The 23,881-nt window shown below is 39.8% G+C and overlaps 2 protein-coding genes across 4 annotated transcripts in view; one reads left to right on the top strand and one right to left on the bottom strand.

The window, feature by feature from the left end:
- ACSM4 (acyl-CoA synthetase medium chain family member 4) overlaps nt 1-13,186 on the top strand; it is a 27,686-nt gene extending 14,500 nt beyond the window's left edge. The window contains exons 5-14 of one of the 2 annotated variants that reach the window (XM_032843969.1): nt 1,158-1,301; nt 2,129-2,285; nt 4,336-4,415; nt 6,108-6,231; nt 8,568-8,648; nt 8,779-8,880; nt 9,355-9,482; nt 9,579-9,678; nt 11,814-11,933; nt 13,059-13,186. In XM_032843969.1, the coding sequence (XP_032699860.1) occupies nt 1,158-1,301; nt 2,129-2,285; nt 4,336-4,415; nt 6,108-6,231; nt 8,568-8,648; nt 8,779-8,880; nt 9,355-9,482; nt 9,579-9,678; nt 11,814-11,933; nt 13,059-13,145 (1,123 nt within the window). In that variant the 3' untranslated portion in view covers nt 13,146-13,186. The remainder of the gene's footprint in view (nt 1-1,157; nt 1,302-2,128; nt 2,286-4,335; nt 4,416-6,107; nt 6,232-8,567; nt 8,649-8,778; nt 8,881-9,354; nt 9,483-9,578; nt 9,679-11,813; nt 11,934-13,058) is intronic. The other variant, XM_032843970.1, reaches the window with a different exon arrangement.
- A 1,166-nt stretch (nt 13,187-14,352) lies between these two features.
- THUMPD1 (THUMP domain containing 1) lies at nt 14,353-23,122 on the bottom strand. Of its 2 annotated transcripts, XM_032843972.1 has the most exons (5): nt 22,802-23,122; nt 20,479-20,653; nt 19,083-19,331; nt 17,696-18,146; nt 14,353-16,165 (listed from the first exon to the last, which is right to left on the bottom strand). In XM_032843972.1, exons 1-4 carry the CDS (start codon nt 23,030-23,032, stop codon nt 17,725-17,727), a joined length of 1,077 nt encoding a protein of 358 aa, XP_032699863.1. In that variant the 5' UTR covers nt 23,033-23,122; the 3' UTR covers nt 14,353-16,165; nt 17,696-17,724. The 2 variants fall into 2 exon arrangements, with proteins under 2 accessions (XP_032699863.1, XP_032699862.1); XM_032843971.1 differs by having other exon boundaries at nt 14,353-18,146.
- Nucleotides 23,123-23,881: the final 759 nt, after the last annotated feature.

Raw genomic sequence — 23,881 nt, 5'->3', positions numbered from 1 at the left:
ATCTGGGCTTTTTCCATAGTTTGGCTATTGTGGACATTGCTGCTATAAACATTGAGGTGCAGGTACCCTTTCAGATCACTACCTTTGTATCTTTGGGGTAGATACCCATTAGTGCAATGGCTGGGTCATAGGGTAGCTCTATTTTCAACTTTTTGAGGAACTTCCATACTTTTTTCCAGAGTGACTGTATCAGTTTGCATTCCCATCCAGAGTGTAAGAGCGTTCTGCTTTCTCCTCATCCTTGCCAACATATGTTGTCTTTTCCTGACTTAAGTTTAGCCATTCTGACAGGTGTGAGGTAGTATCTCATTGTGGTTTTGATTTGTATTAAGGAAACATTTTCCATAAAGCCTTTAAATCTCATTGATTGTGACTGTACGTGTGCCCATTCCTAAATCAGTCTCTAGCATGAGAATCACCACAATTGGCTTTGGATAATCAAGATTCACCCCCTGGAGCTATATAAGTAACAGTCTCCCCTGAAGCATATAACTGCCTGATACCTGAACAAAATCAGAGTTTTATCAGTGCAAAGGAGAAGAATGGGATGCTATATGGTAAGCTCCCAACGATGTCTGCCAGTGATGAAGATGCTGAATAAAAAGTATTAAAAAGTTTGATTCAAATACCAAAAGATCTTCCTTTAAATCATAAAAACTCCTGAAATCTTAATAAACAATCCACAAAGACTCATGACTGACTTAAAAAAATATATAGATTAAATAAAAGCACTTAGAAGAAAATGTTTAAGTAAATAAAATTCACATATTTTCGTCATTGATATTGAAAGTCATCTTGGCTATCAGTGTGGACTATACAGAGTTGGTGCTTAAAGAAAAATGAATTGTTAAAGGTTAGCACTGATCTGCAAAATCCCTTTAAGATTTATTGAGAAATTCCTCTCAAAGAGGTTTTGGATTAGGTCTTTGTTCTATTAACTCTTTTCTGGTATCAAGAGGGCACAAGTAACAGAGAAAAAAAAAATATATATATATACAATTGAAATATATATAATAATAATCTCATATATATAATTGTAATATATATATAATAACGATCTCATACATACATATATATATATATATATATATAGTCTCAAAGTTAAATTGGGCTACCATCTTCACCTACCATGTTGGGTTGGGACCCGTATTTTACAGATCTGCCTCTGCGGAGCACAACTGTGTGGAGACAGGCAGTCAAGAACCAATGGCCATTTATTTCACCAGTGGGACCACAGGCTCTCCCAAGATGGCCCAGCACTCTCAAAGCAGCCTCGGAATTGGGTATACCCTCTGTGGAAGGTAGGGAAGAAAACTGTTCTTGCTAAACTCTCTCCTGAGCTCCCAACGTGTATATCCCACTGCCTAGCTGACACCTCCACTTGAATGACTATTAGATTTCTGCAGTGTAACATCTACAAAACAGAACCCCTGATGCCCTTCTCCAGTCTTAGCTCAATAAATGGCACCATCTCACCAACTGATCAAGCAAGAATTAATGTGTTAAATAGGTGATGGGGATTAAGGAGGGCACTTGTGTGATGAGCACAGGGTGATAAACAGGAACCAGCCTTGAGCCCATCTCCAACAACAACATGTTTGCTTCCTTCTTGGTGCCAGGTAAATTCACCCACCCAGAAAGGCCTTCCTACGTATTCTATAACTATCACTTTACCGTATTTTATTTTCTTCAGAGCACTTATCACTATTTGAAATTATGATACTGATTTATATTCTTACTCATTTTATGGTGTGCTTATCTGTTCTCTGTCCTGTTAAATTAAGAGCAGGTATCTGCTCTATCTCACTCACCATGCTAGGGAGAACGGGGCCTACCATATATTTGCACAATAAGTATTTGTTGCATTCATGAACAAACTCAGAATACCATGTCAAATTTAGCCCCCTCTCTACTTTCAGATTACCTAGGATCCTGAGAAGGTCCCCTAACAAAAGTGGAAGATAGAATCACTCTTTCTGCCTTTAGGCTTCTTATGACCCTTCTCTGTAGCCATGAGGTTCTGGCCAGTTCTTGAAGATTCCAGTTTGTTTGCTTTTCTGCTTTTTTGGTTTTTTTGTTTTGTTTTGTGATTTTTTGGTCTGTGTTGTTGCTTCTCCATATCGTTTAGGTATTGGCTAGACCTGAAGTCCTCAGATATCATGTGGAATATGTCTGACACTGGCTGGATCAAGGCTGCCATTGGCAGTGTGTTTTCAACCTGGCTTCAGGGAGCCTGTGTCTTTGTACATCGGATGGCCCAGTTTGACACTGACACCTTCCTAGATGTAAGTCAAGGTTTCTAGCTACATCTTTCCCTTGTCTTCTCCACACACACACACACACACACACACACCATACCCTGCCAAAACCACAAAGAAGTGATTCTTCAGAATATAGTTTCCTGGGCTTGTGGGAATCATTCCTTTTTAAGAAATGAAGTCTCCAGGGATTTGGCTTTTGAATGTATTTAACAAAAAGGGAACACCCACAACACTCCCATGTTTCAAACTATTCAGGATTTGCCCACACTCCACTTGAAATGTTCTAAATAACAGATTACAAGGCTCAAGTCTCAACAAATCTTTGGTTTCTGATTCAGTGAAACCAAAACAATAGGCGATAAATCCAAAACCCTACATAGGGAAGATTGAAGGTGGGGTCACCTTTCTCCCACAGAAGCTCCTTCCATTCTCCCTTCACCCTGTGCTTTTCACTTTGTTAATTCTCAGAACCCAATATTTGTCTTGAAACCAAGCACGTCCCTCCTTCTCAACAAGACACAGCTAGACTGAAGTATCAGATTGCCCTGATTTCTTTAGCCTTTACAAAGATGTGATTTAGGACAATTATTTTTCAACCATGAAAAATCAATTATGTTTAATGAAATACATATTGCTAAACACCACACCTGTGTGTGAATAAAAGCTATACTCACCCTGTTATTTTGCTAACTGGTCTTATGAGATGGTTTGAGGGTCTTAACAGAAATGGTGGGTAACATAAGAACTGGGATCTCTATGTCAGGTTTACAAAGTGTCCTGTGTAAATAAGCTAACTTTGCAGTTCTAAAACCTGTATTTTTAAAAATAATTTTTAACAAAATATTAAAAATTATATAATATTTAAGAAAAATATATTTTTATTTTAATAGTCTTTAATGTTATAGTAAATAAGATACATTAATACTATAATAATATATGGCATTTATATTAGTCTATTAAAATAATAATACTCTTATTTTGCAAAGATAGTGTGTGTATTTTAAGTATTCTAAAAACTTTACACTATTCTTAGTTACATGCATTTACTATTATTAAGAACAGCTGGAATCCAGGGGGCATGTACAGACAGCAGAAATGCTCACTTAAGGATCAAAAGTTTTTCTTGATCTTTGATAATCCAGATAGCCTACAAATACATCTTGAAAATATTCTCTCAAATGCTTACATTTTATACAAACTGTCAATTCATTATGTGACATAGTGGAATCTGTCTAGAAATAGGACATCTAAAACATGAGTATCTCTCTAGATTTAGCATGCCTAGGTCATTATTTTTCTTTATGGAGATGGAGGTAAAATAAGCATGGCAAATCTTAAACAGTTAAGGAAAGGCCTGAAAAATGCCTCACTAGTGCACTTAATCAATCCACTCAAAAGGAGTGTCTTTTTTTTTTTTTAATTTGAGGGATGGGTAGAGAAGGCAAGCAGGGGGCAGAGCAAAGGGAAAGAGAGAGGGAGGAGAAAGAATCCCTAGCTGACTCTGCATTAAGTGTGGGGTCTACGAGGGGCTCAGTCTTGTGACCCTGAGATCACAACCTGAGTGGAAATCAAGAGGTGGAGGCTTAACTGACTGAGCCACCCAGGTGCCCCAGCACTGATGTCTTTCAGAGAAAAAGTGTTGGGAGGTTTTGGTAGGTTAGTTCACACCCAGGGTGTGTACTGTATAGGAATATATGGGCAGGAGGTTTCAAAATTCCACCGTGAAAGGTAATTTGCAGCCCTGAGGTAGAATAAACCAGCTCATACTTGGGGGCTGGTCTCAAATTCAAATATTTACTTTCTGTTTAGAGAGTGGACTGTGTTGAGTCCACTGTGGAGAGTGGACTGTGTATGTCTATTACTGTAACAGACATGTGTTCTTTCCAATAACTGGAAATTCCCAGCAGACATACAGTCACTAGGAACAACTATTAAATACTTGGGTTTTTGTTCTGAGCAGTGATCATATATGATGGAAACCTGTCAGTGAAAGAGGATGAGGGGTGGCAGACATCAGCTCTAGATGTGGCCTCTAATTAACCACTTCTGACAACTGTCTTTCTCCATCATGCAGACTCTCACCACTTACCCCATCACCACCCTGTGCAGCGCCCCCACTGTGTACAGGATGCTTGTGCAGAAAGACCTGAAGAGGTACTTGGGCGGGCATCTCCATGTGAAGCACAAATGAAAGCTGCGGTCTAGCATCATAGATCTCCCCATTTCAGTGCAGGTTTCCTCAGTCTCGCCACTACTGACATTTTGGACTGAATTCTGTGCTGTCAGGGGCTGGCATGTGCACTGTAGGATGTTGAGCAGCATTCTACCTGGTCTCCACCCATTAGATGTCAGTAGATCCTCCCTGGCAACCACCAAAAATGGCTCCAGATATTGCCTAAATCACCTCCCAGTTGCCCCTGAGGTTAGTGTCTAGGGGCAACTCTACCACTTTCTCAGGGACAACCAGAGCCCTACAGTCTGAGAACTAGCCCCGCAGCACCCCAAAGTACAACTGTGTTTATATGCCTTGAAGAGAAGCTAATATAGTTTTATGACCTGAGGATTATAATCAATTTATCCAAATCACCTGAACCTCTAGTGGACTTGCAATGTATATTTACTTAAGCAATATGAATTGAATACGTGAGGAGAGAGAGAGAGGAGGAGAGAAACAATGTAAGTAGTGACAATTTAAGTAGTGCAGCCTTGTCCATCCTCTATCCCCCTCAAATGTGGATGCCCAGGAGGGAGAGTGCTAGGAAACAAAATAAAACAGATCTGAACCTTCTCTTATCCTAGTTAGGGTCAATTCCCTTGTGGCCCTCAATATATGAGCATCTTTTTTTTTTTTTTAAGATTGATTGATTTAAGTGGGGGGGAACACATGGTGGGAAGGGGCAGAGGGAGAGGGAGAGAGAAACTCTAGCAGACTCTGCACACAGCATGGAGCCTGACATGGGGCTCAATCTGATGACCCCAAGATCCTGAGATCACGACCTGAGCCAAAACCAATAGTGGGACATTCAACTGGCTGCAACACCCAGGTGCCCCTCAAAATGTGAGCATCTTGCTCACACCTCAAGAGTAGTCCAAGGGCTTTCAAGGGCTATTTGAATAGGTACAATCCCGTCCTGCCCATTGGAAACCTCAATGCATCAGAGCGGGGCTGTTCCAGACTTTCTCACTTGAGAAAGTGGGCAGCATAGTAGTAAGGCCAGGGGTGAAAAGCTTGATCTCCAAAGTCAAACAAGTGGGGCTCTGCTGTTTACTATAGTGAGACCTCAGACACTTGAGATGAGATTGCTAAGTAAGCCTCCCTTCATTCCATCCACAAGAGAGGATTAAGAGCTGCCTCACGAGTTTGTGGTGAGAATTCAGTGTAAGTGGCCTGCTCGGTCAGACACCGGACAAATGGCAGCTGTGGAGTAGTTAACTCAGCCCTTCATGAAATCTTGTGCAACTTCTTTAAGTTCTCCCAGTCTCAATTTCCTCATCTATAAAATAGGGCATGAGGATTTTGAGAGTGCTCCAAAAGCCCTCACAACACAATAAATGCTCAATTAGTGTTGGTTGTTTTACCACTCATTATCAGTACTTTCTCCTACCTTCTCCCCTCCTAATACAAGCTCTGTCAGCAAATTTTACTTTCATCATTAACATGCCCCACAAAACCTATAAATGTGTCTGGTAAGATAGTAAGTGATCAAAAAATATTTGTGAATGAACCTTCCTAAGGCTTGCCTTTCCTAGCTCATTGGCTTGTTGCTAGAACATCTTAATAATTTTTTAATGAAAGCCACTCAGATTTCTTCCTCCCAAAGACCCCATGAGACTCTGTGTCTGCAGATATAAATTCAAGAAGCTACGGCACTGCTTGACAGGAGGGGAGCCACTCAACCCGGAGGTGCTGGAACAGTGGAAGGCCCAAACTGGGCTGGAACTGTATGAAGGCTATGGACAGACAGAAGTGGTATGTTTAATGGAAAAAGTTTGAGTTTAGCATATTGGGAGCCTTTCAATCCCAGGCTGAGCCCCTGAAGAGCCCCCTTGGGGCTATAAATTTTTAGGGAATTTCTGAGAATACCATACCTTGCCATAACTACCAAGACCTCTGAATTGCCCAATTTGGCTTGGCTAGTGCAGAATTAGGATTATTCCTTGCAGTCTTCCTGTCTTCTCCCTATGCAGGAGAACTCTCAAAGGTGTTTGGGGATGGAGAGGGTCAGAATCAAGTGGCTCTCAATGAGGTTTTGATTTGAATTTCCCTGATGGCTAAGGATGATGAACATTTTTTCATGTGTCTGTTAGTCATTTGCATGTCTTCTTTGGAGAAGACATACATGTCTGTTCGTGTCTTCTGCCCATTTTTTGATATGACTATCTGTTTTTTGGGTTTTGAGTTTGAGGCGTTCTTTATAGATCTTTGTCTCTCCAATTCCATGGGTTGCTTCTTTGTTGACTGTTTCTTTACTGTGCAGAAGCTTTTGATCTTGAAGAAGTTCCAAAAGTTCATTTTCACTTTTGTTCCCTTTGTCTCTGGAGACATGTCTTAAAAGAGGTTGCTGTGTTCAATGTCAAAGAGGTTACTGCCGATGTTCTCCTCTAGGATTTTGATAGATTCCTGCCTCACGTTGAGGTCTTTCATCCATTTCAAGTTTATCTTTGTGAATGGTGTAAGAGAATGATCAGATTTTGTTCTTCTATACGTAACTGTCCAATTTTCCCAGCACCATTTATTGAAGAGACTGTCTTATTTCCACTGGATATTTTTTCCTGCTTTGTTGAAGATTATTTGACCATAGAGTTGAGGGTCCATATCTGGATACTCTACTCTGTTCCTTGGTCTATGTGTCTGCTTTGTGCTAGTACCATGCTGTCTTGGTGATCACAGCTTTGTAGTTAAGCTTGAAATCAGGCGTGATGCCCCCAGCTTTGTTTTTCTTTTTCAACATTTCCTTAGTGATTCGGGGTCTTTTCTGGTTCCATACAAATTTTAGGATTGTTTGTTCTAGCACTTTGAAAAATACCAGTGGAATTCTGAGATACCACCTTACACCAGTTAGAACGGCCAAAATTATCAGGACAGGAAACAAGTGTTGGAGAGGATGTGGAGAAAGGGGAACCTTCTTACACTGTTGTTGGTGCAACCACTGTGGAAAACAGTGTGGAGATTCCTTAAAAAATTAAAAATAGAGCTGCCCTATGACCCTGCAATTGTACTACTGGTTATTTAACCCAAAGATACAGATGTAATAAAAAGAAGGGTTATATGGACCCCAATGCTCATAGCAGCAATGGTCACAATTGCCAAACTGGAAAGAGCCAAGATGCCCTTCAACAGACGAATGGATAAAGAAGATATGGTCCATATACACAATGGAATATTACATCTCCATCCGAAAGGATAAATACCCAACTTTTGTATCAACATGGATGGGACTGGAGGAGATTATGCTGAGTGAAATAAGTCAAGCAGAGAAAGTCAATTATCATATGGTTTCACTTACTTGTGAAGCATAAGGAATAACATGGAGGACATTAGGAGAAGGAAAGGAAAAGTGAAGAGGGGGAAATCAGAGGGGAAGATGAAGCATGAGAGACTATGGACTCTGAGAAACAAACTGAGGATTTGGAAGGGAGTGGGTGGGGTGGGATGGGCTAGCCTGGTGGTAGATATTAAGGAGGGCACATATTACATGGAGCACTGGGTGTGGTGCATAAACAATGAATCTTGCAACATTGATAATAAACAAACAAACAAACAAACAGACTTACTTATGGGAAGTTTCTGGAAAAAAAAAAAAAAGAATCAAGTGTTTCTTCTCAGCAGCACTGAGGACCCCAGAGAGGCCCAGTGTGGAATTTATCCCAAGGTGCAATAAACAGGACCCTTAGTCTAAAGGAGTAGTTTTCAAAGTGTGGTCCAAAACCACCACCAGAAACAGCATGTGGGAATTTGGTAGCAATTCAAATTTTCACACACACCATCCCACCCCAGGTAGACCTACTGAATCAGAAACTCTGGGATGAGGCCTGGCAATCTGTGCTTGAAAAATGAATGTTCCAGGTGACTCTGATACACAGGTTTGAGAAGCACTAGTCTAAAATAGTGTGTGTGTGTGTGTGTGTGTGTGTGTTTGTCCAGAAGACAAACATGCGTGTGTGTGTGTGTGTATCCAGAAGACAAACATGCACATGGGGAAAATCAGTCCAGTCAAAACTGAGTCTTATGTTTTATTTTCATGATATAAATAGCAAGAGAAAATGAATGTTTACATTCTTAAATAAAACATGTTCTCTCAATAGGGAATAATTTGTGCCAATCAGAAAGGACAAGAAATTAAACCGGGCTCGATGGGGAAAGGAGTACTACCCTATGATGTCCAGGTGGGTAATATCTGTTTCAATAGAGAAGACTGTTTTACAGTTTTCTGCTAGTCATTGTACAACTATTTGTAACCTGTTTTCATTTTGTAAAAAGAAAATTTTAGGAACCTAATTGTTTCTTTCATTCTAGATTATAGATGAAAATGGCAACATCCTACCACCTGGCAAAGAAGGGGAAATAGCCCTCAGACTAAAGTCTACACGACCCTTCTGTTTCTTCTCTGAATATGTGGTATAAGAACATAGAATGTGCTAGTCACAAGTTAACAGAAAGGTGGCATGGGGAGTCATACAGACTTGGGTCCAAATTTCATATCCATCATGTGTTGCTGTTTAACCTTGAGCAAGTCACAAAATCCAAGTCTATTTCATCAACTGTAAAATGGAGAGAATATCATCTATTTCCTAAAAGTTTTGTAAAGATTAAATTCTATGTGTAAGAAACCAGTTGCCGTGCTTGTCCTTAGAAAAGACAACTAGGCTGCTGAGGGGAGGGAGGGGGTGATATGGGGCAGAAGATGTGAAAGAGGGGTTTCCTTTTCATTATATTCTTGAACCTTTTTTATTCTACAGTAGGAACCACATTTTTTTAAAAAAATCAATTTCTTTTAAAATAGAATGTGCAAGGTACTAGTCACTTGATGAATGTCATGCCTCTTTTTCTATTTTGACCAAATTAATCCCCAAAGCCATCTTTGGTTCCTAGGACAATCCAGAGAAAACTGCTGCCACAATAAGAGGGGATTTTTACACCACTGGAGACAGAGGAGTGATGGACAGTGATGGGTATTTCTGGTTTGTCGGCAGAGCTGATGATGTCATCATATCCTCTGGGTTTGTGCATTTGCCACTCTTAGAGAGTAACAGATGGCCAGGGGAGATCTCCTCCTTGGATGATGTAGTGGCCAAGGGCTTCTTTTCTTCTTCTAGGTACCGTATCGGGCCATTTGAAGTGGAGAGTGCGCTAATTGAACACCCAGCTGTTGTTGAATCAGCTGTTGTCAGCAGTCCGGATCCAGTCAGAGGAGAGGTAGAGTGAATATCATTCAAGTAGCAATTTCATATTTTCTAGTTCTATCCATTTGACCCCTCTGGAGAGTAAATCAGGAGTAATCAGGTAATTCTCATGACGAAGCACCCATGTGCCAAAAATGGGTACCAGCACTCAGCTTTATGAATGAATTGTGTCCCAAGTGGGATGTATTAGGATTCATTTAGTGGTGACAGAAACTCAACTCAAACTGACTTAAGTTTTTTTAAAAAGGAATTTATTGGCCCACACGTAAGTGAGGTCTTTAGGTACAGCTACATCCAAGGGTTCATGTGAAGTTAGCAAAGCTTTGTCTCTCTTCATTTCCTGGCTGTTGTTCTTTAGGGTGGCTCCATTCAGGCATGTTCTTCCTACGTGGTAGCAACTGATTCCAAATGTACACAGCTTCACAACCAGTAAAGGAGACAGCTCCTCTTCCAACAGTTTCAAGAAACTCCCAGAGTAATATGTGTCTATCTTAGATCACATATCTAAACAATGTGGCCAGGGAATGGCATATGCTCGCTGGCCAGACCTGGATCATATGCTGATCATTGGAGGTAGAAGTTAGTGTCAAGACCACCAGACAGAAAAGTTAGGGTAATGTTCCATAGGAAAATCAGGGTACTATTACTAAAAGGGGGAGAACAGATGCTGCATAGAAAAAGCAGATTTGGGGCGCCTGGGTGGCTCAGTGGGTTAAGCCGCTGCCTTCGGCTCAGGTCATGATCTCAGGGTCCTGGGATCGAGCCCCGCATCGGGCTCTCTGCTCAGCAGGGAGCCTGCTTCCTCCTCTCTCTCTGCCTGCCTCTCTGCCTGTTTGTGATCTCTCTCTGTCAAATAAATGAATAAAATCTTTAAAAAAAAAAAAAAAAAGAAAGAAAAAGCAGATTTTACTGTATTTACAATAGTCATGGAAATCAGAATACATTGTCTCACAGAAACAATGCAAGTAGGAGACTGTGGCCAGGTTCCCAAACAAGTCTCACTAGCCTACTTAGGACCTAATGAAAGGGAACTTAAGGAATGACAGTTTTAAGAGGAAGCCATATAGAATGGAAGGGAGATGTTTCCTTTCCTCATGGAAGTTTCTGGCAGATTTAGTGAGTAGCAAAATTCCAAAAACAGTTTGTGTATCAGCATCCTCCCACATCTCTTTCTCTGATCCTTTTTTAAAAAAGATTTTATTTACTTATTTGACAGAGAAAGAGAGAGAGAGAGCACAAGCAGGGGGAGTGGCAGAGAGGGAGAAGCAGACTCCCCACTCCCCCAAAGGGAGAGCAGGGAGCCCAGTGTGGGGCTCGATCCTGGACCCAGGGATCATGGCCCCAGGCAAAGGCAGACATTTAACTGACTGAGCTACCCAGGCGCCCTCTCTGACCCTCTGCAGTGACTCTATGGATCCCACACTCAAACCTCTTGCACCACCTCCACACCCAGTGGATTCTCTTGTCCAAAATACTTTTCTCCTGCCACCATATTCTCATTCTCTCAATATAGCTGGTTTCATCTGAACATTAGAAGTAAATACCAATTGGAATCAATGTATGAATAATTAATAATTTAAAGTATAATTAACTAACCTTAATAATTATCTAATTGGTGGGTTTTGTATAGTATTCCAAAGAGAAGCAAGAAATAATTAGGCAAAAAAGACCTTTCAGAGGTAGATTGATCCTTCCGAAGAATTCATCTCCCAGAATACAAAATCCCTCCACCAAGCCTCCCCAAATCCCTTTCAAACCATATTCTCTGGAACCTCCATTTGTCTCCCTATTATATGCTTCTAACAGTGTAGGTCTGGAATAAATGATCATCTGCAAATCAAGGACTGCCTGTATAACATATAGGACTAGTCTGACTGAAATGTTAAATACATGTGTGACATGTAAACAAAACTTGAGTTTTAGCTTTATTGAAACACTGCACTCCTCACACTCACAAACCATTTATCTGGAATTAGATCTCAAAACCCCACTTGTATCCAAGATCAAGGGTGATCTCTGGATTTGCGTTCATCACTCAAGTTGTGTAAACAAGTAATTATAAGTACCTGTCTGTGCTCGGCTTTGGTTCCAAACTCCTGATGTGTCTGAAAGAAAAAAAATCAATATAAATTGACTTTTCTCCTGCAGGTAGTGAAAGCTTTTGTTGTCTTATCTGCACCCTTTAAATCATCCAACCCAGAGAAATTAATTCTTGAACTTCAGGATCATGTGAAAAAATCAACTGCACCTTACAAATATCCAAGAAAGGCAAGTATTATTTGCCCAAAGTTAAGTGTTACCAAATAAGGGTCTAAGATATTAAATACATAGATTTTACTAGCTTTTGACTTTATGGTTGCTCATTATATAAGTGGAAGACACTTACTTCAACTTGTTTAGCCTTAAGAATTTTGCTTTAAAAAATTTATTTTAGGACAGATGTTTGGTACATTAGTTTTGATCAACTCTGCAATACTGAACAACTACTAAGGATCCTTGTTAAGACTAATCAGTCCCATTTCATGAGGGGAAAAAATGGAAAAAAATTTAAAGACAGCATTTGATTCAGTTATCAGTACTCTCAAGCCATAATACTCTCCAAGCACAAGCCTTTTAAGTATCAAGTGACCAAACTTAAGGCCCAGAAAAAAAATGCTATCTGAAGAAACTGTGGAATCTTTCCTGAAAACTTCAAGGGAGGATTTAAGAATAATTGTATATAAAAAATATAATGATGGCACTGCAATTTCCTTCCTTTTAATCCTGGAATACTGTTGGTTGATACTGATCCTTAAGATGAGAATTCCATTCAACTGGTATTTCAGCCAAAATGTAGTTAACTTCAGCCTCAGAATTAGATACATATTCTCCATCAAATTTACTAAATCAGTCACCAGTTGATTTGCAGAAACATTGAGAAAATTTTTAAAGTCACATCTTGAGCGAGGGAAACAGAGAAAGGATTTTACTCTGAGCATAATGGGTAAATTATACTCAAAATTAACTCTCAAAAGTTTCCCTTAGAAAGGGGCTGCAGGATCCAGCTCTTAAAAGCCCCAAACCTAAGAATTAAGTTGCTTCTCTGTACATTTAGGTGTGGCCTCTATTTCCTAGGGGCAGTAGAGGCCCAGCTCTAATTTGAACTGGAAGGGGAAGCAATGGAGCAAAGGGTCATTATATCCGTCTGATAAAGCATATAGGCTTTGCACTAAAAACTCATGATGTAGGTCCATTGTCAACTGGACAATAAACACAAGAATTTCAATGAGTTTAGGCTAAGATGTTCCTCAGACTCAAACTCGTCAGTTACATGAAAGCTCTCCCAGTTGTACTGACAACTGGAATTGTCAAAACGGAATCAAGTGTCTCATAGTATGTTTCTCTGTTAATTAGGTGGAATTTGTTCCAGAACTCCCGAAGACAATCACCGGGAAAATCAAACGCAATGTTCTGAGAGACCATGAATGGGGTCGAACATAGCCCAATAAGCAACTACAGCATTAAATAGTTATAGACTTTTTAGTCCTTGCTTCCTGCTGATTTAGAGATTACTCTCTTGCAATGCTGAAGGTTTTTCCAGGTTGAAAAACTCAATTTTTCATTCTGTACTTAGCCAAAAATTATATAAATAATAATTCAAAAATATTTGGGAAAAAAAAGTTATGATGACCAAACTGACAAAGGCAGTGATTTTAATGACCAACAGCGTTTAAAATAGCAAATGATTACTTAGAAAAGCACAGTGGACAATGAATTTATCTTGTGCCTGATTAAGTCAAAATAAAGATTAGTACTATTCTAAGAGAAGTGTTCAAGACAGAATTTCTTCTGCTTAACATCTTGTATTACTAGTTCTTTAAAGTGAATTAAAGGTGTGCCTGGGTGTTTCAGTCGGTTGAGCATCTGACTCCTCAACTCTGCTCAGGTCTTGACCTCAGAGTCATGGGTTCAAGCCCCATGTTGGGCTCTGATAGGTGTGGAGCCTACTTAACAGAAATAAAGTGAATTAAAATATTAATTTTAAAGTAAGTAATACAGGGGCACCAGGGTGACTCAGCAGATTAAGTCTCTGCCTTCAACTCGGTCATGGTCTCAGGGTCCTGGGATCAAGCCCTGCATCAGGCCCTCTGCTCAGTAGGGAGCCTGCTTCCCCCTCTCTCTTTGCCTGCCTCTCTGCCTACTTGTGATCTCTCCCTCTCTCTCAAATAAATAAAATATTTTTAAAAAATAAGTAATATAAATAACTCAAAAGCCAGTAAGTGAATTTAATCGAGTACTGTATTACTATACTTTTTTTTTTTTAAAGATTTACTTATTTTAGAGAAAATGGGGTGAGGGTGCAGAAAGAGAAAAATCCCAAGCAGACTCCCCACTGAGCACAGAGCCCAACATGGGGCTTAATCTCACAACCCTGATATCAAGACCCAAGCTGAAATCAAGAGTTGGACACTTAACCGATTGAGTCACCCAGGCACCCCATACCTCCTTTTAAAGCATAGAATATCCCAAGTTTGGATTACTTAAGAGTAATTAATCAAGAGCAATTATTAAGAGTTTTATATCTATATGTTTTAGGACAATGTACATGACTTTTGATACATAATGTGACATATAAGCATCTTTTATTATCTATTATAAAGCAAGAGATTTAATAAGAGACAGGAAATAAAAGCACAGAACACCAATCTTTAGGGAACAAATTTATTTTGCTTTTTCTGAAAGTATCAGGAACTATGAAAAATAAGCTAAATATCTGGCCATACCAAAAGCAAAATACAAGTAAAAACAACATTTAGAAATCATGTGTGACCTTACACAAACATGTTTCAAGATACTAAGTATAACACTCCTTCCTCCACAAAGCAAAACAAGTTTATTAAACCACAATACTGAAGTTTTTTTTAACTGACATAACTTAAAAAAAAAAAATTAAAAGGAAAAAAAAGAAACCATTCAATTCCTATCCTGGAAATTTGTCATTTATAAAACAACATCCTCAAATGTCAGCGACAATAAAGTTGGGAAACTTTTCATATATCAATAAAGGGATTCAGATTCCAACAGAACACAGTGCTTTAGAACTAGGGAAGAAGAGCTTTTGTCGCACTCAGTCTTACCAAATACAAGTAAATACAAGAAGATTAAAAATGAACTACTAAAGCAAAATCTTTCTGTAGAGTAGCAGCTTAAACAAAGTAAAAGGAATCCAGTTCTGCAGAGTTAGCCGTTCTAAAAGCATATGGCCACTTTTATTCCCGAAGTCCCAGAGTCTTGCACTATCAAAATAAAATGATCTTTTTCTTGGAGTAAGTCCAATGAAGGCACCAAAATCCTATCCTCCATGTTCACACAAATGACACTTAAAATGCTCTTATCATCCTTCCAAGATGACCTCAACCTATTAAGAGTTAACACTTTAAATATCGAAGATCTAGAAGGACGCTCCAGCCTCATCTGCATTAACCAAGGTCGAGTCTGTACAGAAATCAGCCTTTGCCCCTCCCAAATCCTTCTAGTCTGGACCACTAGTTTAGGAGGATAAAAATACATTCCCATATTCCCTAGCCATTAAATAAACATAGACATTGGTGCAGGAAGACTCAATATTTATAATACTACTGAACTGTTTCAAACTTAATAAACCCATCTCCAAAAGTTTATTTCACAGCCTCTTACTATTTATTCATAATATGGACTTAGTATGCAGCCCTCTTTGGTGTCCGTCTCTTCCAGTGTTTTTCAGTAATTTTACGCTAGAGGAAACCTTGAAAAATCTTCCAAATTAAGGGAACCCTCATGGCATGAGAGTATGAGCAGTAAGTTAAGGATACTCTGATTTCACAAAAACCCAGAACTATCAGACTATGATTCACAGAGTTCTTTTTCTTCTCCTGGAGAAAATCTCGGGCTGAGATTCAGAGAAGAGGTTCTTCCCTCAGTTTTAGGAAAAGGAGAGAAAATGCTATTTAATTGGGTTTTGCAGTTCTTCATGGAGAGTTTTAGTTAAGGCTCCAGACTTGTCTTTTCTTCATTCTCAAGCCCAACTGGCTGTGGAAACATTTCAAGAGTTCCTTTGGCAGAGTGATAGTTCTGAAGAGTGTTTCTTTTTAATCTGGGAATCTTATCATTTTCAAGAAAATACATTTTCTCCAGGACCTTGCAGAAACTTGTTTCATTTGTTCATGTGATGAAAAATGTCCATTGAACAGACTAGTTTCTCTAGCCGTATTTGGGCTCCTGAGCACTCAAAAAAAATCTGGCCTAATATCTCCTTGTATGTACTCTCTGGCAATTCACCTTTCAACTCAAACATCCTGTTGAGAACTCTTCCTCTGACAAGCCACTGGATTTCTGTACGTAGATTTATGTGCTCTCTGTTCAGACTTTTGTTTTTGTTTTTTTTTTTAAACATTCTTATATAAATGGGTCTTTAATAATAATTTCTGCAGCATTATCCAGAACTTTCATTTCATCGCCAAGTGTTTTATATCAGCAGCTCTCTGTGAAGAAAGCCATGTGCTTTTTTTTTTTTTGTCAGGATTTTACCAAAATGAGCAAAACCGATAAGCACCCTAAGTAAAGATGACAGACTTTCAGCCTTCAGCTATGAAGACCCATTAAATTTATACTGCCTTTGTTTTGAGAGGCTCCTCATAGCAGAAAAAGCTTTCTTGAATTTCATCATCATTTACCAATCTTACCAAAGCTAGAGTAGGACAAATATTTGTGAAATCTGTTGACTTTATCAACCCAGATAGAGAAGCTGCTGCTTTTCAGTTAATTTTTTAGCATCAGGTGACATAGTTAATTTAATAAACTGAAAGTGAAGGTTTTTCAATTTCTTGTACTGCTTCTTGCTCTAGCATTTTAACATTATGTTGAGATTCGATTCTTACCAACTATGTGAATTTTTCTTTTCTTGGTATAAGTGCTGTTACTAAATAATTTGCTTCTTAGACCTTTTACTGAATGTGATTTTTATTTAAGACTTTATTTGTAAGTAATCTCTACATCCAACATGGACCTTGAATGTATCACCCCGAGATCAACAGTCTCATGCCGTATGGACTGAGCCAGCCAGGGTGCCCCTGAATGTTTTTTTTTTTAAACAAAAGCTTACTGTTTTGATATTCCAGATGCCATTAAAATAAGAAACATTTTTACTCATCAAATGGTTTTGACTTAGTTACAACTGCTGGAGAAATGCTAGGTTTGTAAATTGCATTCCACTGACAATACATAATGCAATAGAACAACTTGGATTTAAGTCTATATAAGATCACTGAAAAGTAGCTTTCACTATAAAAAAAGAATTTGTGTCTCTTGTTCCACTGCCATACTGAAAAACTCAGAACACTAATTCTTCATCACTAACCTTAGCAGAAATGTCTGTAGTTCTATGCCTAAAATGGTCTTCTTCTATCTCACACCATGTCTTCAAAAATTACAGCACTGGACCATCATATTTGTAACAAATGTTCATAAAATGTAAAAACTGACATAACTAAGTAACAGAATCACAAAAAGATAGAAAAAAACTTCACAAAAACAATTCACTTCTAAACCTGTAAGACCCATGTTTTTGCAATGTTTACAACAAAAGTAGGAAGGGACAGCTGAGTTGCAACACATAAAAATTCCTTCCTTAAATGAAAATTTCCCTATGACTTCTCTTTTACAGAGTTCATTTGCTCCCCTAAGTCAGATGCCAGCACAGAAGGGGAGGCTGGGGAAGATAATCAGGAGGGAGAAGCCAACACCATCTTCCTTCCACCCTCCCTTGCACGGAAGTGTTCATCATTATCCATAGCCTCTCCTAGCTCAACCAAATGCATATAGGCCTAACTGCACACTGGCATAGGGGGTTCAAAAGATCTCCAACAGAACCATTAATGGGGTTTCTCAGTCACTGTTCAATATTATGAGTTCAGCATTATGCAGCGCACAAAGGTCAAAAACAATGTATTTTCAGTCATAATTTTATACGGAATCCTAGCACTATCTCACCGAACACCATCTGGGAAACCCACCTGCAACACCAAAGGAGGTTTTTTTATCCTTATGAGAGGTCATTTTCATTTGACTCAGATCTTTCTGTGACTTGACTTTCAAGTTCAGGTTTAGCTCCTCCCTCATTTACCACCTGTGTCTCAGATCTTGGTTTTGTCTGCCCCAGTTCCTCGTTATTTTCTGGTACCACCTGCTGGTTATTTTCTCCTTCTGCTGGATCATGTTGATTTGATGTGTTACCAGATTCCAATTTAGCTTCTTTCCCATTTCCTGCTTGCACTGACTGCTTTGGGTTAAGTTGTGATGGGTCCTTAGCACTCTTTACCACCTCCTGGAGATTATACTTTCTGAACAACATATAATCTTTCACAACACTCAGGCAACAGACAGCTTTAATGATTTCTACTACCACCGTGTACTGCGGATTAGTGAGATCCACTTTATTTTCCGAATTGAGACTGCCTACTATTCCTGTAACAAAAAGAAGAGGAAAACAGAGGAAGATGGATACCATGAAGCTTGACAGATACAAATACAATCTTTCATCTTTCTGTTTGGGACTTGTTAAACCAATTTATATATACAGTCTACTCTTCTACATGGTCCCCAGTCAAATTCTGTGAATCTGAGTGGGGTGGCCCAGGTCATGATCTCGGTGTCCTGGAATCAAGCCCCATTATTGGGTTCTCTGCTCAGTGGGGAGTCTGCTTGTCTCTCTCTCCTCCCACCCCTAGCTCATGCTCTCTCACACTCTCTAATGAGTAAATAAATCTTTACAAAAAGAATGCTGTGAACCCTTTCAATAAATAAATACAAATGAAATGCCGAGACATTAATTAGAGTCCTTTTTTTCCAAAGAAAATTAAATCTTGATTTGGAAGATTTCCTATCTACCTACCAGAAAGTCTCATAACCAACATATTGAAATTTGTTAGGTTTGATATTATTTTAAGGACTTTTTTTTTTTTTTTTTTAATAGTCTCTGCCTCCAATGTGTAGCTTGAACTCACAACCCTGGGATCAAGAGTCACATGCTCTGCTGGCTAAGCCAGGCACGTACCCCTATTTTTTTTTTTTAAGATTTTTATTTATTTGACAGAGAGAGATATCACAAGTAGGCAGAGAGGCAGATGGGGCAAGGGGAGGGGAACAGGCTCCCTGCTGAGCGGAGAGCCCAATGTGGGGCTCAATCCCAGGACCCTGAGATCATGGCCTGTGCCAAAGGCAGAGGCTTAACCCTCTGAATCACCCAGGTGCCCCCAGGTACTCCTATTTTAAAGACATTTTAATATACTTCTTTTATACTAAAAAATATAAGCCTTAAGTTGTAAAAAAAAAAAAATTAATAAAATCAAGAACAAGTATTTAGTATTACATACTAATGTAAAATCACTAAGAAAAACATACCTGCCAATTCTTTGATAACTTCGTCTCTATTCATGTGACTGTTATTTCGAGATTTATATACAATCTGAAATGTCCCTTTGTTTGGAGCTTTAAACCAGGGTTCCAAAAATGTTTCTGCATATTTTTTCATATCTTCTAAGAAAGCCTTGCATGAGCCTGAAATGGGTAACATACGTAAAATAACCCGAGTCTTCTTCTTCTTGGTTTTGTACATATCCTGGAGAATATGATGTACCAATCTCTCAGGTTCTAAAAGAAAAAAGAAAAAAAGCACAAAGCAAACAAGTAAGTAAGTTAGGAATAAAAACTCTCAGACATTTTAAAAGCTCTTGAAATTGATGAATTCTTCATTGGCAGTGACCTATGTCAACAGTATAATAGAAGAAATTATCATAATGAATGTTAAATAAGTCTAATCAAACATTTTTTCCAACTTTCTTCACTGCCTATACTGATTATTACTATATCTAATATGTTAACTCTTTTGTTTAAATTTTTTTTGAGAGAGAGAGAGAGAAAGAGAGCATGAGAAGGGGGAGGGTCAAAGGGAGAAGCAGACTCCCTGCCGAGCAGAGAGCCCGATGTGGGACTCCATGCTGGGACTCCAGGATCATGACCTGAGCCAAAGGCAATCGCTTAGCCAACTGAACCATCCAGGCGCCCTAATATATTAACTCTTCAGCATTGTTACTGCTTTCATTAAAAACAACTGTTCACTAAGACACTGGAGTTAACATTTTTGTTATGTCTCGTTGTCCAACACCCTACTGTTTTCCTGTAACAATAGCAACTACAAACGTAACATTATTAAATAGTACACTCTTTTACAAAACAAATCTGCAAGTCATTTTAAAAAAGATTTAATTTATCCATTAGTTAAGTCTGGACAATAATCTAGATCTCGGAACTCAGAGAAGCCCCCAAACCATGAAGTACACAAGATCATGATAAGGTCCTTAGGCCATCCTCACTACCTACAAGTCTGTTTGGGGCTACTGAGTGTTTTTAATACTTTTAAATTAGTTAACTGCATTAAAAAATCTACGAACTTCTCCAGATTTTCAACTTCTTTTGAAAAACCAGAAGATCTGGCCCTAAAGGCTTACATTCCAAATTGGCTGGCACTGCTCCTCTTAAACAGAATATGTACTCTTGTTTCACCTAAAGTTACATACAAAGAAAGTGGTAAAGCCAGGTTTCCACTCCTAAGCCAATGTGATGTTCACCACCCCATGTGACCCTTCCATATGTCTAGTGCTAGAACAGTGTGGAAAAGATCAGTCAAATAATTAACTGAGCCATAACCATGAAGCCATTTTGTAGGCAGTGTTCTAAGGCAAGGAGATGTCCAGATATTATAGGCTCAATAATCTTAAGGTTTATTAGTCATGCGTACCTATTCCAAGTGTCCTGATGAAGACTACATTATTTGCTCCACTCTCCACTGACTGGAATCTCCTTAGCTTCATCTCTGTCGATGCTTTAATGTCACCAACTTCTTTCTTCAAGGCAGCCTCCATGTCATCATCTTCTCCCTCACTTCCAGAGGGCTGCTGATCTTTGTCCATAAACTGCATGAAACAAATGAGCAGAGATGCAAAAAGAGTTCATGTTAAAAGCTACAATTAACTACCTATGTGAAATTTCCAATGGCAGATGGGTCAATACTGACAATAAAGCTTTTTATTAAGAAACTGACATCGCAGGCGCCTGGACAATAATCAGTTGGTTAAGCGACGGCCTTTGGCTCAGGTCATGATCCTGAAGTCCCAGGACCAAGACCCACATCGGGCTCACTGCTCAGCAGGGAGTCTGCTTCTCCCACTGACCTCTCTCCTCTCATTATCTTTCCCTCTCTCCCTCTCAAATAAATAAATAAAATCTTAAAAAAAAGAAAAAGAAAGAAGCTGACATCGCTCTCTACGAAATGTGGAGGAAAAACGGAGTTCCCTCAGAGTGGGACACATATAATTTGAAAATGCTTTGAAAAACATCTTAACTTTCTGGGACACAGGGTAACATGCTCACCAGATGAATTCATTCAAGATAGACCTTAATTCCATCACCGGATACCTTTGCGCCTATTAAGACATTCTCCTTTTGGTGAGATTACGATGAGCAAGTAGAAGGCAGAGGACAAAGCCCAACCTGACAGCTTGCAAACCCCAGTCCCCTCCCAGGTGGGATATGTGTGACATTCTTGAGGTAGGTACACTTGGCTGCCCTAATGCTAAGGGAGGGAAAAACAAATGGTTAATAAATAGAGATCACAGTCCTGCAGGACAAGCGTTTCCCTCATCTTACAAATGTTTTAGTGATTTACCAGGGGGGCAAAAAAAAAAGCATTTCTTATCAATAACCTAACTTCCAGAGGAAACTCCCAAATATCTTACTGTTAATGCTTTAGTAGAGGGGAAAAAACAACCCTAACTTGATAATGGCAAAGACTCTAATATCCTGTATGTCCTCTTTAACATCCAAAAGTTCTTTTGAAAACCTCCCTTTTCCTTTACCTCTCCCAACTACCAAGTATATAATCAGTCACACCTCACAATCCCTGTGCAGCAGCTCTTTCTGCCCACAGGTCCTGACCGGGTGCTTTAATAAAGCCACCATTTTGCACCAAAGACCTCTCGAGAATTCTTTCTTGGGCCTCAGCTCTGGACCTCACCTACATTCAAAAACTACCATCAGACCAAACAGGGCATAAAAAGCCCTTTTATTCTACTAAGGAACAGGGAACAGAAAGAGTCAAGAATTTGCTCAAGGTACCAGTGTAGACAGGACACTCACTTCTTGCCCAGTTCTCTGCCCCACCATTATTAGTTTGCCAGACAAGCACTAATAATAATTATACACATTTATGGAAACTTTATTACCTGCCAGGATGTATTTTATATACATAAGCAACTTTTCAGTCAACATTAAGTACACTATCATTTTTCTTTATTTAGCTCAGCAAAATTAAATAATACACCCACGTTCAAGCCCTAAAACTAGTAAATAATGGACCTTGAATCCAAATGCCCCCTGTATTATCCTCCCTCTTTTAATTCATTGAGGTGTTTGTGTATGTATTAGTCCTGATCCTAAGTTAGGAATATGATGATTTCCAAACTGTGATGGGAAAATTAGGTTTTAGGTGGTGTGAGGACAAAAAGTTCTTACTTTTTAAATTGCATTTACACGCGCATTTTAAAAATAACTAGCACTAGTACTAAACCCACTATTTCAGAGACACCGCTCAGGACAAACATCATTACAACCAGGGTGTAAATGTGGTAAGATACGTCAGAAACTATGAGGACAAGTTAAGTCTCCTTTATTAACTTGGACCGTTCACTTAACCAACTTGAGTTTCAGTGTCCTCATGAACATTACTCCACAAATCTACTTTAAGTAGGAAACGTTTGAGAGCCTCAGAAACACAACATGTGGGCCGCAGAAGCAACCTATAAATAGAAGCCACTATGATTACTAATGGGGTAGGAAGAAAACAAAACAAAACAAAACAAAAAAAACAACCGAAAGCTGCAAGTTTTTCAAGCACACGACCCGGCTAGGGTCTGCAACCCAGATAAGGTAAAGAGGCGGCAGCACAGAGGCGGCCACGCCCCTTCGCCAGCTCCGCCACAAAATGCGCGCACGCGTAGAAGAAAGCCGGCCTTGCAGTATTCCCTCACTCCTCAAAGGCCGCTTGCCCTCTCCGGGGCCCGTACCTTCTCCGGCCCATACATGTCGTCGCCGTATTCGTTGAGCAGGCTGTACGCCTCCTCCACGCACTTGCGTTCGTTCATGTTGCAGGTAATGAGAATACCCTGTAGCCCGGGTTCCAGCTGCCGGGACCCGCCGCCGTCGCAGCGCCGCGCCCGCTTGGCTTGCACATACTGAGCTTTGCCTTTGCGCTTTCCGCCGCTCGACTGAGGAGGCTGCTGGACTGGGGTCGCCATGGCGCGTGAGAACCGAGGCTAGCGAGAAACGTGTTTCTGCGCTATTCCCGGCTTCCTCACCTCCGCTGGCGCGAGCTGGTTTACGTCACGTGTGCGCGACGGCCTCCTCCTAGTCCCGCCTCCAAGTTTCAGTCGGTGCTGCGCGGGGTCCTAGAGCCGGTAGGTGCCAGGCTGTGGAGAGGTGGTGCGAGGCCCGCCTGTCGCGACGGTTGACCGGCACTTCTTACTGCTCTTCAGCCCAAGCTCGGACTTCCCAGGAAAGCGGCCTTCGGGTGGAGGCCGGTCTGTAAACTTACATGCTGGGCTTCCAGCTGGATGTAGATCGTGCTTGTAAAGAACGGTTTCGTTTACCATTCGTATTCACTGATTCATGCAGTTAGTATTTATTAAGTACCTATGTACTACTTAAGGACCTAAGTACTCAATTTGGAAGAACAAGAGACATTTCATACACATCTTGCCCTTCTAGGCCAATGCTTCTTAGAAGTCACTGGGGCCTTCCAAACTATCCTACTTATTTTTTGGTTCTGGTGAAATGTGCATAATCAATAGACTTTTTAGTACTCCTGTTGAAGGACCGCCAGAGGCACAAAGGAAGGATACAAAGTATAAGGAACTCCTAAGTCAGAGACCCGACTATAGGAATGAGAAATATAAACTACAGAGAAACCTGGACAAACTTCTTGGCATTAAATTGTCACTGAAGGGACATTTTAACTTGTAAAATGTATTTATATTCATACCCAAGATACTGTCCATATCAATTTCACACACTTTTGATTGACGCTGTCATAGCAGGCAACATTTTGGTGAGTTACTGGTCCAAGTGCACTTGGTTTGGACAGGAAA

The sequence above is a fragment of the Lontra canadensis genome, unplaced genomic scaffold, assembly GCF_010015895.1.
Source record: "Lontra canadensis isolate GAN:19392208 unplaced genomic scaffold, GSC_riverotter_1.0 scaffold146, whole genome shotgun sequence".
NCBI classification, from domain to species: Eukaryota; Metazoa; Chordata; class Mammalia; order Carnivora; family Mustelidae; genus Lontra; species Lontra canadensis.
Note: the sequence above shows the minus strand (reverse complement) of the source record. Positions and strands in the feature narration are given on the sequence as shown.

Coding starts and splice junctions, on each gene's coding strand:
- THUMPD1 (XM_032843971.1), bottom strand. CDS start 23,032: ATGGCGACCCCAGTCCAGCAGCCTCCTCAGTCGAGCGGCGGAAAGCGC. Junction 20,654..22,801: donor ACATGTATGGGCCGGAGAAG/GTACGGGCCCCG, acceptor TGTTTCATGCAG/TTTATGGACAAAGATCAGCA. Junction 19,332..20,478: donor CATCAGGACACTTGGAATAG/GTACGCATGACT, acceptor TTTTTCTTTTAG/AACCTGAGAGATTGGTACAT.